The sequence below is a fragment of the Blennius ocellaris genome (genome assembly GCF_963422515.1).
Source record: "Blennius ocellaris genome assembly, chromosome: 14".
NCBI lineage: Eukaryota > Metazoa > Chordata > Actinopteri > Blenniiformes > Blenniidae > Blennius > Blennius ocellaris.
Window position 1 is genome coordinate 11,383,070 of NC_137663.1, and position 13,594 is coordinate 11,396,663.

Here is a 13,594-nt window from a genome sequence, read left to right on the forward strand (position 1 = left end):
TTTTATAAGCACCCTGGGATCCGTGCCTTTGTCCTTCGTACTCGACGAATGTTCGCGACGGAACAATGTTGCAGGCTGCACTGTCTCTGCAAAGTCTGATACTGATAATTGACTGTGTTTATGAGCTAAATCCTGTCCTGACACATTTTTTCACCTCTTCATTAAACCGTCCGTCATGCATTTTGAAGCAGTCACATGCCCTGGAATGTGGATAAGCACATTGTATAAAGAACTCTTTTTTTCTGTGTGAAAAATCAATCCCAACTTCGATTTTCCATTTTTTCTGGAGTGCATGAAGATGTTTTTTTTTTAACCTCAGATAAAAAAAATTTAGACTTTGATTTTTGGCTTTGTTTCTGAAGCACATGAGGTTTTGTTTTTTTTAGCCTTCAATTTTTTTTTTCTTCAGTGGCCCTAAGACTCTTCTGTAGTACTGGCTTTTATTACTGTAAGAAACTGGTTGTTATCCTGGTAAACAAGGAAGTAAGCACAGTCATAAACAGGAGAGATAGCAGACGAGTGTGTCACTACTGATTTTAATCTGTTTCTGTTGAAATACATTTACCGATATTTGGATGGACACTGTCATCATTGAGTGCGGGTAACAATATCATAGTCCAAGTAAGTGAAATACTTGCCTTTATGCACTTTTTAATAACATCTGAATTGTTTTCTTGATGTCCCGTCAGCACATTAAACATTCATTGACAAGCTGTGTGCACTTCGTTCCACTAATCTCTAATCTGATAATAGACATTTCAAATCAACTTTGGCTTGAATTCTGCTGAGTTTGTTAAATTCCCTGCTGATACCAAGAGAATGACACTCATCTGCTGCATAATTTGTGTTCAAAAGGACGAAGACAGTAAAGCACAGCAACCTATCAGACACTATGCAGGACTATGAAGACGCCACAGCATTCCTGGGTCATTGGGGACGCTTCCAGCAACAGGTTTTCTTCCTGATTTGTGTCGGCATCTTGACCAATGGACTGGGAGGTTTATTAATCGTCTTTGTGGCGGACACTCCGGCTCACCACTGCCTGATTCCTGATGTAAACTTGACCGTTGATTGGTACAGAGCCGTCATCCCAATAGAGGTTTGTGATTCTACTGTGCGTAAATTTTACTTAAATTCATCTGACAATTCTTTCACTTGTTTCGTTGCTGTGCATTCATATTAATTATTAATTGATTTTTTTTCCAGTCATTGATTGATTGTGTTTTCCATGTAATGGCCCTTTGCCCCCTGATAAATTATATATTTTGAAGATCAGGGTTTATTTATACAAATAAAATAAAAATCATGCTTTTCACTCTCATAGTGCAGGTACTGTATGAAGGTGTTCCTCTGCATTTCAAGCCTCAAAGCTTTATTAACCTATTCACCATGACTTGACTAAAGCTATGTTGCTGCCGCACAAAAAGTGCAGTAATGGAACGCTATGGTCCAGTACAGTTTGGGTTTCCACCGCAACAATTGCAGATTTTACGGGAAACAACTGCGCCGAAGGTTTTTGGTCACCCTTCCATTGGGGTACTCAGGATGACAGAGTGGGTCTGATTTTGAGGAGCTGTTGCTGATTGGTCAGAGATTTACTACACACCTTCAATATTTTAATATGTCCGCTGTGTGAATCCTCTGTTTTTAAAACATTCAGCTTTGCACTGGTTGTTTTTTTTATTTTGTTCTTGTTCATCTTTGCTGCTTAACTTTCATGTTGGTCCCAAAAGACCAGATGCGTGGCAGGGATGGAGACCGGGAGCAGACGCGACGGCTGTAACTGATGTACTACCGAGTCACATTGTGTCGCGGGCTGCCGCCTCCCCGCACACACTGGCCGGCTCCAGAGCTCTGGTGCGACGTTATGCAACGCAACGATTGGACTCGAATCGCATCCACACACAGTGCGCGAATTGCATCACGTCCACGATTTCTGCCCCAACGCAGAAGTTGCAGCTGTCACATCCAGCTCCATGACACTGGTGCCAACTGGCTTTGTGCTGCCGGAGCGCTCTCCGGTGAACTTAGCTTGGGCAACGTCACAGGTGCCGGCGTTTGCTCTCTCTGAACCAACATCACACATCTGCAGAGCTCTCAACCCTGAATACATTTTAACCGTACTTTCTGTGGAGGAAACGCGCACCAGATTTGGCTCTGGTTATGCTTTGCCATCCTGCTCCGTAACACTCCGTTGCTTCCCTGCACTTTTTGTGCGTTGGAAACGGGGTTTAATAGTCACATCACCTACCTGAATAACTTTAAAGCCTTGATTATATTTTTGGTGACACAAGCATGCCTCCATGAACTAAAAGTCTAAGGAAATTAAGAAATGTGTTTTCATTCTAGTTTTTTGGTGTTAGAATTGTTAATGGTGGAGGAATTACTTCTGATAACATCTGTGATTGAATGATGCTGAAATCAAAATGATCATGTTGCAAATCTCCACCTTCAAACAAAGATCAATCTGCTCCATACTGTGATGAGTATATATTTGTGTAGATAAATGTTATGTAAGGACACAGTTGTTAATGTTTTACTCTTGGACGCTCACCACAGGATCAAAGGTTTTTCCTTATATAGTACAAGAATCAGTTCTGTAATGAAAAACTGCTACAAAAGACACTGAAGTTTTTGCTGTTGTGATTCTGAGGTGGTGGATGGGAAACAGGAGCTGAGCAGATGCAGCAGATACAGGCTGGATGTGGTCAGAAATCTCTCTGCTCAGGGTTTCCTTCCTGGCAGGGATGTCAACCTCACTGATCTGGAGCAGGAGAGCTGTGTGGACGGCTGGAGCTACAGCAAGGACATCTACCAGTCCACCCTGGTCTCTGAGGTCTGTGTCTTTGTCCTTCTGTACCTGGAGGCTTTTTTCAATTCAATATAAATCACTTGGCCAGGATTTGTAGCTCAAGATTACCAAACGACACAGACATTGTCTCCTTGTGGTTCATTTATTGAAGTGTTGAATTGATCATGTGTGGATGTTTCAGTTTGACTTGGTTTGCAGTGAGCAGTGGAAAAAGCCTTTCACATCCACTGTTTTTTACTTGGGCGTTTTAACTGGAGGCTTTGTTTCAGGACCCTTTTCAGACAGGTAAAGTTAAAGCAACTTGTGAATTTTTATTGCTTTTTATACGTGAACTTAGGAGGTTTATCCTTCTCATTCAACTTCTCATCCTAGATTTGGAAGAAAGCCTGTCTTATTCATGTCCATGGGAGTTCAAGCTATTTTCACTTTGGTTACAATCTTTTCGCCTTCCTGGGTAGTCTTCGTCATCCTCTTTTTCCTCATTGGTTTAGGACACAATTCCAAATATGTATCTGCTTTTGTATTAGGTAAATGTGCACATTTTACATTTCACATGCTACAATTAAGATTTTCTAAACTGTTTTTGAGGGAATATTTTTCTTTCTTTGTGCAGGCAGTGAGATCGTCACTGGAAAAGTGCGGGTCCTCTTATCCTTGGGTATAACTCTGGGCTATGCTGTTGGCTACATGTGTTTGTCTCTCTTCGCTTACTTCTTAAGGGACTGGACATCTCTCATGTTGGCTTTGTCATTGCCTCGCTTTCTGTACCTGCCCTTGTGGTGGTAAGTGTATTTAATGATGACTACTTTAGCTGAAGATAAAAACATGTAGAAAACTGTAAACTAATTTATATTTTAATGAATCATATTTTTTGAACTTGAAGAATAAAAAAAGCTTCACTGAAGCAGGTAGTATAATTGATAGCATTCGTAATCTGGGCTCTGTTTGAGGCAGGTTCATCCCAGAGTCTCCTCGCTGGCTGCTCTCTCAGGGGAGAGCAGATGAGGCAGAGGCCATATTGATAAAGGCTGCCAAGAAGAACAAAGTCGAAGCTCCACAACCTATCTTTGATGGTGTACGTGTAAGTTGCCTTCGACTGAATCTGACCCACTCTGCCATTGATGATGTCATCCTTCCTCCTAAAGTCCTTCTAAACAAATTGTACATTTCAAAGCGAATTTTCTTTTCAGCAAATCATTCTATGAATAAAACTCGTTTAAGAAATACACAAAGAATTGTATCCAATTTATAGATTATTTAAGCACAAGTTATTATCAGAATGATGTCAGCAGGTGGAAACATCACATCAGGATGTTCATTTACAATAGCTTGAAAGTACTGAATAAATAAATCAAGAAATAATGTAATAATAGTGATATTTCTATGGATGTCCTAACCAGAGATGAGAAGAGTGCAGAAAAAATGTGTAATGAATATTTAACGCAATTGCATATGCTGTTAGTGTCTAAATTTTACTCCAGTAAAAGTTCTGTTGTTTAAAATGGTTCAGTTACTCAGTACAACATTTGATTGAATGTGTGATTGTGACATTATCCTGGCATGTTTTCATATAAAACAGAACATTTGATGTGTAGTCCATTAACTCCTCCTGTGCATACATGTCTGGAGCTGTAGGATGGCATTTTCAGATCAAATCTGTACGTAACTCACTTCAGACATTGTTCTTAGTATGAGTGGTCTGTATTCTGGTGTGAGAAACAGGGATAGATGATCTGATTGTCCAAGGTGGGGGAGGGGGGAGACATTATATGTGTCCTTGATGTTTCTATAAGAATTATCCAGTATGTTATGACTTCTCAATGCATATGTGACACGCTGGTAAAACTTTAGGAATTACTATCAATGTGAGTATTAGATGACGTCCATATGTGTCCAACCATAATTCAACATCCATCATTTGTGTACCAGCCAGTTCTAACACTGAGGCAATATAGTTGCAGAGTGATGAGGCACCATCTCAAGAACATTATAACGTCTTCACCCTTGTGAGGAATGCAGGACTCCGAAATGTCACTGTGATCCTCTGCCTGTTGTGGTGAGTATCCATTCAGACCAGCTGACACAAACCTATAATAACTGTAAGATATAATAACAAGATAATAAGATATAATAAGCTGTAATTGCAGTGATTGCAAATGAAGGACTAATGACTAATGACACTCCAGATAAAACCAGACCTGGTTACCATGCCTCTTGACATTTTTCCAGGTTCACTATGAGTACCGGCTATGCTGGACTGTCCCTCAACACATCCCAGCTTCATACTGACCCATACATCAGCTGCTTCATCTCAGCGGCTGTCGAGGTTCCAGCATACATTAGCAACTGGTTGGCTCTGCAATATCTGCCTCGCCGATTGGCTGTAATTTGTATAACGGTGCTCGGAGGAGCGTCTCTTTATGGCATTCTACTGGTTCCTCAAGGTAAACTATAAACACTGACAAAACAATCGTCTGCAATTTCTCAATATCTACTGTAGTTTCTTCAATACTGTATCTAACTTAAGGGAGCTGGAGCTGGCTATATGGTCTAAGCAGAATAAACCTTGGTCACAAAACAATCACACACACATTCAAACTTATTGTCAATTTTAGAGTCACTAATTAAACCCAACCAAATGTTTTTAAGTGTGGGGACCAAGAACCACACCTTGGGTTTTTAGTCTCAAGGTGCAGGACAAAGCTTTACAAAAGCAACGTTGTTCCTGTTGCTGTCGCTTTATACAAACAATGACAATGAACATCATCTGCTTCATTCATTTTATTTCTGAGCAATATTTATGATCCTGACTTTTTTATTGTATTGTGGCAGGCCGAAGGATGAGGCAGAGCTGAATCTTGGAACATGTCTTTATTGTAGCAAACACAGAACTGGACTGGTACAGCCCACAAAAGCCCCAGCGCGGGAGAGCCCAAACCCCGCCCCTTTACCCATAGTCCTTTGGGTGAGAGGCCTGGCTCCTAGCAACCGCCACAGTATGTTCTTATTCTGGATGTTAAGTCAGAGAATGCTTTTATCCCCCTACATTTTCTATTGTGTTTTATTATGGTTTATTTTGATCCATTTTAATCTTAATTATTTTGGTCTTATCTTATTCATTAATAGTGAATGAGTACTTGTCTTGTTGTTCTTTGTCACTCAAAATGCAATCACAATCTGCAAAATAAATCTACCCATGGGCACAAGTATAGTCATCTTCAATCTTGAACCCACTCACGTAAAGTTTATACCCATTTATATTCCTTTCCCTTTTCTTTACTATACACTTACACATCGACAATTTGATATTATATGGGTGCATTTGTCAAACAGTAACAACGAGAGGGCATGAACATTATCACTTAACTTCTGACTGTCAGAGTGACAGCCCCCCCCCCCCCCCCCCCCCCGAACACCCAGAAGGCACATCTGGGAAACCAGTCATTACCTCATAGGAGGCTTTAACGGTCGGCCATAACGGCTGCGTTGCCACTCATGCGAAACCTCAGATGAAACTTGGCGATTATGGCGTCCATGAGGAGGAGAAAACACAGGGGGTCTTGAAGGAGGGCGACCACGACGGGGAACCTGGGCCGGACACATGACCTCGTCAGCCATCGTATGGGGTTGGAAGGGCGAGCGGTGAGCAACATGTCGCACGATGCAAGGCGGGCCGAATTGAGCTCCGCCTGAACAAACGACCGTGGAAAACCGTGGTGAACGGGGCCCGGAGCCGAAAAACCGCTGGAGGAAAATGGACCGACGTCTGACCGGGGTCGCAGCGCAGAACTCACAGGCAAAAATTCCCCCAGATGCACGGGACACACAAGCACTCGAGACGGACAAACAGCGACGCAATCCGCCTTACCAGCCACATGTCGAATATCGGTCGTAAACTCGGCGATGGATAACAAATGGCGCTGCTGGCGAGCAGACCACGGCTCCATCACCTTAGACATCGCAAAGGTCAACGGTTTGTGATCCACATAAAGCTGTGAATGAACGACCCTCCAAAAGGAAACGGAAATGACGAGTTGCCAGATATAACGCCAACAACTCACGGTCGAAAACACTATACTTGCGTTCGCTATCACATAACTTGCGGCTGAAAAATGCAAGAGGCTGCCAAACTCCAGCCACCTGCTGTTCCACCATAGCCCCCACAGCTATATCAGATGCGTCAGTCGTTAAAGAGATTTGTGGTAAAGGTGCTGGATGGGCTAAAAGAGCTGCATCAGCAAGAGCAGTCTTGGCACTCTCAAAAGCCTGGACACGATCTGGTGTCCAGTCAACTGGATCGGAGCCTTTCTTCACACGCAAAGCCCCATAAAGTGGCTGCAGAAGGTGGGCAGCACGCGGAAGAAAACGGTTGTAGAAATTAATCATGCCCAAAAACTCCTGCAGTGCCTTAACAGAGGCCGGACGAGGGAAATCTGTCACCGCCTGCACCTTAGAAGGCAACGGAATGGCACCCTGAGCGTAAATCCGATGACCCAAAAAATCAATCACAGGCAGACCAAACTGGCACTTAGCAGGATTGACAATAAGGCCATGTTCCTCAAGGCGCTAAAAAACTTGCTTCAGATGCAACAAATGCTCCTCAGCTTATGAACTAGCCACCAAGATGTCGTCCAGGTAAACAAACACGAAAGCAAGGTCGTGCAGCACCGAGTCCATTAACCTCTGAAAAGTCTGTGCTGCCCCTTTAAGGCCAAAAGGCATACGCAGGAACTCAAAACGGGCTGTTTGAACGCCTCACGATGCCCAAATGCTGCATATTGGCAAACTCCTCTTTAGCTATAGCTAGCTTCTCTGGGTCTAAGCGACGTGCGCGCGCAAAAAACCGGCGGGCCCGTGGTAGCAATGAAATGCTCGACGCCGTGCTTCGTCACCGTGGTGGAAAATACAGGCTTGGTCAAAGACGGATACTCCCCCAACAAACGCTGAAACGCATTCTCTGATACAAAAAAATTTGCGCGGGTTAACGGCCCAGGTCCCCCGGTCTCACACGGAAAGGTAGCAAATGACACTGCATCGATCAACCGGCGGTTTGCGACATCAACCAGCAAATCATGAGCAAAGAGAAAATCAGAACCGATAATGGGAACAGTAATGGAGGCGATCACAAAGTCCCACTTAAACTGGCATCCGTGGAAACATACAGTCGCTGACCTACTGCCAAAAGATGAGATGGGGGAACCGTTGGCCGCGCTCAACGGAGGTCCTGTGTCCCGGGCCGGAAAATCCATGCCGGCTGGAGGGAGGAGGCTCAGCTGCGAGCTGGAGTCCACCAGAAAACGCTTCCCTGACACAGAGTCTTTGACGAAAAGCAGCTCACATCATCCACCAGCACCCACAGCTGCTACTGAGTGCTGGCGCTGGTGTTTCCCGACGCCTTGAACGAGCAAGGAGGGACGCAGCGTCACGCCTTGGCGCCAAAACGCTGATGAAAGAAGCACATGTTGGTCCCGCGTCGTCTGACTCCGGCCACTGCCGCCGGGTCTGCGTCCTCCGTCACCAGCTGGGGGGGCTCCGCTCCCACACCTTGCACCGCAAATCTCCTTGTCGCCAGCAGAACTCGATCCGCCTCCTCGGCAAAACCACGAAAGTCACCTTCGGCCAAGCAGCGGGAGTTATCCAAAGCTGCGCGCGCTGGCGGCGGGAGTTGGCGCAGGAACAAGTGGGGGAAAAGGAATCCACCCTCGTCCTCGCCCAACAGCGACAGCATGTCGTCCATCAAGTCCACGGCCGAGCCGTCTCCTAACCCAGGCAGGGAGAGGAGTTTTTCTGCCCTCTCGGGGGCAGAAAGGCAGAACCTCCGCAGCAGGAGCTGCTTCAGCGCCGTGAATTTTCCGAGCCGCGGAGGAGCGCGCAGGAGCTGGATTACTCGGCTGGTGGACTGCTGGTCCAGAGCTGTGACGGTCAAGTAGTACCTCTGCTCATCCTCCATCATTCCTCGTAGTCGAAAGAGCGCCTCGACATGCACAAACCACGAAGCCGGGTCATTTTGCCACAAGTCGGGAAGCCTCAGAGCCGCAGCGAAAACCGCCGTCCAGCGCGGCTGTGGAGACGAGGACGAATCAACGTCGCAGTCTTCTACTTCCTCGAACATGTCCATAACGGGGTCACCAATGTGGCAGGACGAAGGATGAGGCAGAGCTGAATCTTGGAACACGTCTTTATTGTAGCGAACACAGAACTGGACTGGTACAGCCCACAAAAGCCCCAGCGCGGGAGAGCTCAAACCCCGCCCCTTTACCCATAGTCCTTTGGGTGAGAGGCCTGGCTCCTAGCAACCACCACAGTATGTTCTTATTCTGGATGTTAAGTCAGAGAATGTTTTTATCTCCCTAAATTTTCTATTGTGTTTTATCATGGTTTATTTTGATCCATTTTAATCTTAATTATTTTGGTCTTATCTTATTCATTAATAGTGAATGAGTACTTGTCTTGTTGTTCTTTGTCACTCAAAATGCAATCACAATCTGCAAAATAAATCTACCCATGGGCACAAGTATTGTAATCTTCAATCTTGAACCCACTCACGTAAAGTTTATACCCATTGATGTTCCTTTCCCTTTTCTTTAATATACACTTACACATCGACAATTTGATATTGTATGGGTGCATTTGTCAAACAGTAACAATGAGAGGGCATGAACATTATAACTTAACTTCTGACTGTCAGAGTGACTAACAGACTGTTCTCTTTTCTAAAATATGTGTCTCCAGCTATACAAAAAGGTTTATATGGTTTGGAGGAGCCCATATGCTAATGTTGGTATTTAATATATTCAAAGAACAATGTTGTGACAATATTTTAATGAAAACTCTAAGGGTACAACAACAGGTACTCCTGCACTCTGAGAATATTAAAACACTGCACCATTGACTGCAGACTTGTCTTGTTTGCTCCTGGACAGCAACGTGCTTCCAATGCACTCGACCTCAACTGATTTTAAGACCAGCAGGTCCATGTGGTGTAGTACAGTAAATTAACAAGATGAGCATTAAACAACTTGTCCCCATGTCTTGTCTGCCTTCTCTCACTTTAGATTTGTCAGGTCTGTCTATGACTCTGGAAATGGTGGGAAAATTTGGTGTCACGGCTGGTTTGTCCCTGATGTATGTGTACACCGCTGAGCTTTACCCAACAGCACTCAGGAACACGGGAACGGGGACGTGTTCAGCCGTGTCTCGAGTTGGAAGCTGTATTTCACCATTTATACTAGAGCTGAGTGAGTACACTGAACTGAAGGATCAATAACAGCAAGTTGTTTTTCCACTCCATGATTTTTTGAACCTAGTGCAATGATTCAAGCCTTTCTCTCATTCTATTTTTCTCCACTGCCTTGTGCAGGTGTATACTCTAAGTACCTGCCTCAGATTGTACTGGGGACTCTTTGCTTCCTGGCTGTCTTTGCCAGTATATTCCTACCGGAGAGTTTTGGCCAGCCTCTTCCTCAGACTATTCAGCAGATGCAAAAAAGAGAAAGGTGAGACGTTCAAAGCAGCTTCTTGATGCGTTATATGCATGTAACAGTCATGTAACTTAATGTGATTTGGATTTTATAGTTGTTCTGATGTAAGAATCACAGTAAAAACAATTCTCATTATAATGAAGAGGCTCTGATATCAGTGATTATTATAATGATATCTGTGTATAGAAATAGTTCATCATCCATTTTCACAATTTTCCTTTTGTAGAACACCAAAATAAATAACATCTTATTTCTTGTGTCTCTCAACAGGATAAAGTGCCCGTGCATGAAGAGAAAAGCAAACTCAAAGTCTGTGGTGATTATTGAGAGTCAGTTGTGATTGTTTATAAATAGAATAAATTTGAAGAAATGTTTTGTATCTGTGGAGAGTTCTTACATCATAAGGATCACATGGTACCATTTATGTTGTGTTTTGCCAGTTTAGCTATCAATAATGATCAATGAGCAACGGTGTAAAGACATTGTAGTGCCCCGATGTCGGAACGGGATAATGCCACTTCGTAGCTGACCGCTTTGAGTGATGCGTTCAGGTGCATCACGTAAGTGCACTCTCCGACATATTTAGGCACTGCAGGGCCCATACAGTAGCGACATTACTTGATAAACATGATTAAAATATATGACTGATATGGTTATTAGAGAGCTGGAACACGCATGCGCAGCACACGACATTGCCGAAGTTTCGGGTGGGTGGGGTGTCATGTGCACAAAGAAGAACATTCTTCCCGAGAAACAAAGCCATATGATACTATACTAAATATATATGGATGTATACTAGAGAAATGAAATGTATATAAAATATCAATTAGAAATTATATATAAAACTATATACAGGATTTATTTTCGCCCCAAAATTCTGAAATCTCTTGTCCACTGAGGGTGCTGTACATGGACGTATTGTCCGGGATTGCCATTTTGTGGACGAGTTGTCCTACAATCACCTGGGACGGAACCACAAAACAAGATGGCGGACCACAATAAACCACACTCACAATGGTGGTTGTCAGAGAGCAGGAAGGCTGTCCTCTGTCTCCACCATATGTTGGGAGAACTATAGGACATAGGACATCGTCTTTCACATCTGCTTGCTGTGTGTCTGTTAAAGGTCCATTTCTAAAATGAGTTTATGTGAATGTGATTTGCTTCGTAAAATGTCTGGAGTTGTCAGACGGTGTTCAATTATGCGTGTGATGTTGTCTTTGATGTGATATGCGTAGGATTGCAAGTTAACCAGTTAGTAAAGCAAAGATTAGCATGCAGACCCTGTGTCTGTGAGGGCTTTTCCACTGTAAAGAACCAGGGGCTAGTTCAGAGCCAGAGCTGGACTTGGCACCAGTTCTTTGTCTTTCTACCACCAAAGAGTTATCGCTGGAGTTACCGCTACCTCCGGGGCAGAAGAGACACTGAACCAGCATTCTGAAATCTTCAACGTACATGGAGCGGTTATGGAGAAAAAAATTATAATAATGTGTGGGAACGATATAATAAGTCACTCCCTGAAGTTAATAATGCGATGGAACATTTACAGCGAGTGGAACCCGCTTGCCTTTGTCGTTTGGAATACTTCCGAACGATTTGCTCAATAAAGAAAAAAAAATATCTTTTTAAGGTCTTGATGTCGGTGGCCTCCTACAGTAAACCAATGGAAAGAACAGTGAAGGTCTATACACTGGAGAAAATAACAGCACATTTAAACCTTTTTGCATTTATTTTAGAAAGTAACAGAAATGGTCAAAAACGGTCACAAACAGAAAAAACGAAGTATTATATTCATATAATACAGTCTATTAAACAATTCGGCTTTGATGATAAATTATAAAGTAAAAGGATTATTTAAATAAGAGTCCAAATGGTCAGACTGACCAATAGCTTAATTTAAGCAGGCGTTTCAATGGAGTCCGGGACAACACAAACAGGGCCGCCCCTGGCCAAGTGGGGGCCCTAAGCAGGATTTTATTTTGGGGCCCCCCTTCCAATAACATAATAATACTAATAATACTAATAATAATAATAATAATAATAATACATTTAATTACTAACGAATCAAATGAACAGCCTCTATCAACAGTGGAACAATAACTTTATAGATCAAAAGTGGAACAATCTTTTTTATTTCAACAACATCCCCACCTTCAAGTGAAGCACGAGCCTCTTCTTGTTTGGACTTTTTCTTTCTTTTGCTAGCTCCTGAATGGTATTGACGTTTGGAAGCCGTCTCTCTCTCTCTCTCTCTCTCTCTCTCTCTCTCTCTCTCTCTCTCTCTCTCTCTCTCTCTCTCTCTCTCTCTCCGGCCTCGGGCTGACTTGGTGGCGGTGCTCTACGTCAGTGATTCCCAACCGGGGGTACACGGACCCCTAGGGGTACGCGAGGGTATTGCAAGGGGTACGCAGAAAGATTATAAATTAGCCTACAGTATCCACACACACAAAAAAAAAAATAATACTATATTATATTGTATTACATCATGAATTTTAGTAAGGCCATACGTTTATTTTCCATGAGTAGCAGTTCGTCCACAGTGATTGTAACACTACAATGCACATAATATGAAAAGACTATAAAGTGGCGCGCTTTAAAAAAAAAAAAGGTTCACGTTCTTGCTGCGGGCGCGCACGATTCGCGAAGCTAGCTAACTCTAGCTGCATACCGACTGTAAACATGGATGCATGGCTAGGCAGGAGTAAACGTCCAGCTACCGCTACTGCTACCATCGCCTCGGACGCAGGCACAGGGGAGCCCAGTGAAAAAAGGAATTATGAAAGACTTATGAAAGACAAGCAAGCGCAAGTGTCTCATTAAAAGGTATGTTTTTACACTCACAATCATTGTTTTATTTAAATGAGCAGTTGGATAGATAGAAAGACAAAGGGTTAAATATAAGTACACATTAAGGCGAATAATCACACACGAGAGAGGGGGTACTTTTCACATGGAAATCAGCTCAAGGGGTACACTGGTCAAAAAAGGTTGGGAACCACTGCTCTACGTGCCTCTCGGCAAAATGCACGCGCATCCTTTGCGCATTTGCAGAGAATTATGATACTTTATTGATCCCGAGGGAAATTCAACTCACTTGCGCAAAATGGGGCCCCCATGGATCGCGGGGCCCTACGCACAGCGCTTGTTCTGCGTGTAGGGAGGGGCGGGCCTGAACACAAATATGCAAAATGCATTAAACGTACAAGGTGGATCGACACACCGATGAGTGGGGAGATGTTTGGGTTATAGGTGAAGATGTCTTTCTGGTTGTTTTCCTTGGATGACTTCATTAAATTATTAT

The 13,594-nt window shown here is 43.5% G+C and overlaps 1 protein-coding gene across 1 annotated transcript; it reads left to right on the forward strand.

Annotated features, from left to right (window-relative positions):
• Positions 1-892: 892 nt before the first annotated feature.
• On the forward strand, positions 893-10,312 carry LOC308139500 (organic cation/carnitine transporter 2-like; the record flags this gene model as incomplete). The annotated part of the gene is made up of 10 exons (XM_080508961.1): positions 893-1,099; positions 2,654-2,836; positions 2,994-3,097; positions 3,185-3,339; positions 3,426-3,594; positions 3,767-3,893; positions 4,774-4,868; positions 5,042-5,256; positions 9,868-10,050; positions 10,173-10,312. The coding sequence occupies 10 exons, from the start codon at positions 893-895 to the stop codon at positions 10,310-10,312; spliced, it is 1,578 nt and encodes a 525-aa protein (XP_080365087.1).
• Between the last annotated feature and the right edge of the window lie 3,282 nt (positions 10,313-13,594).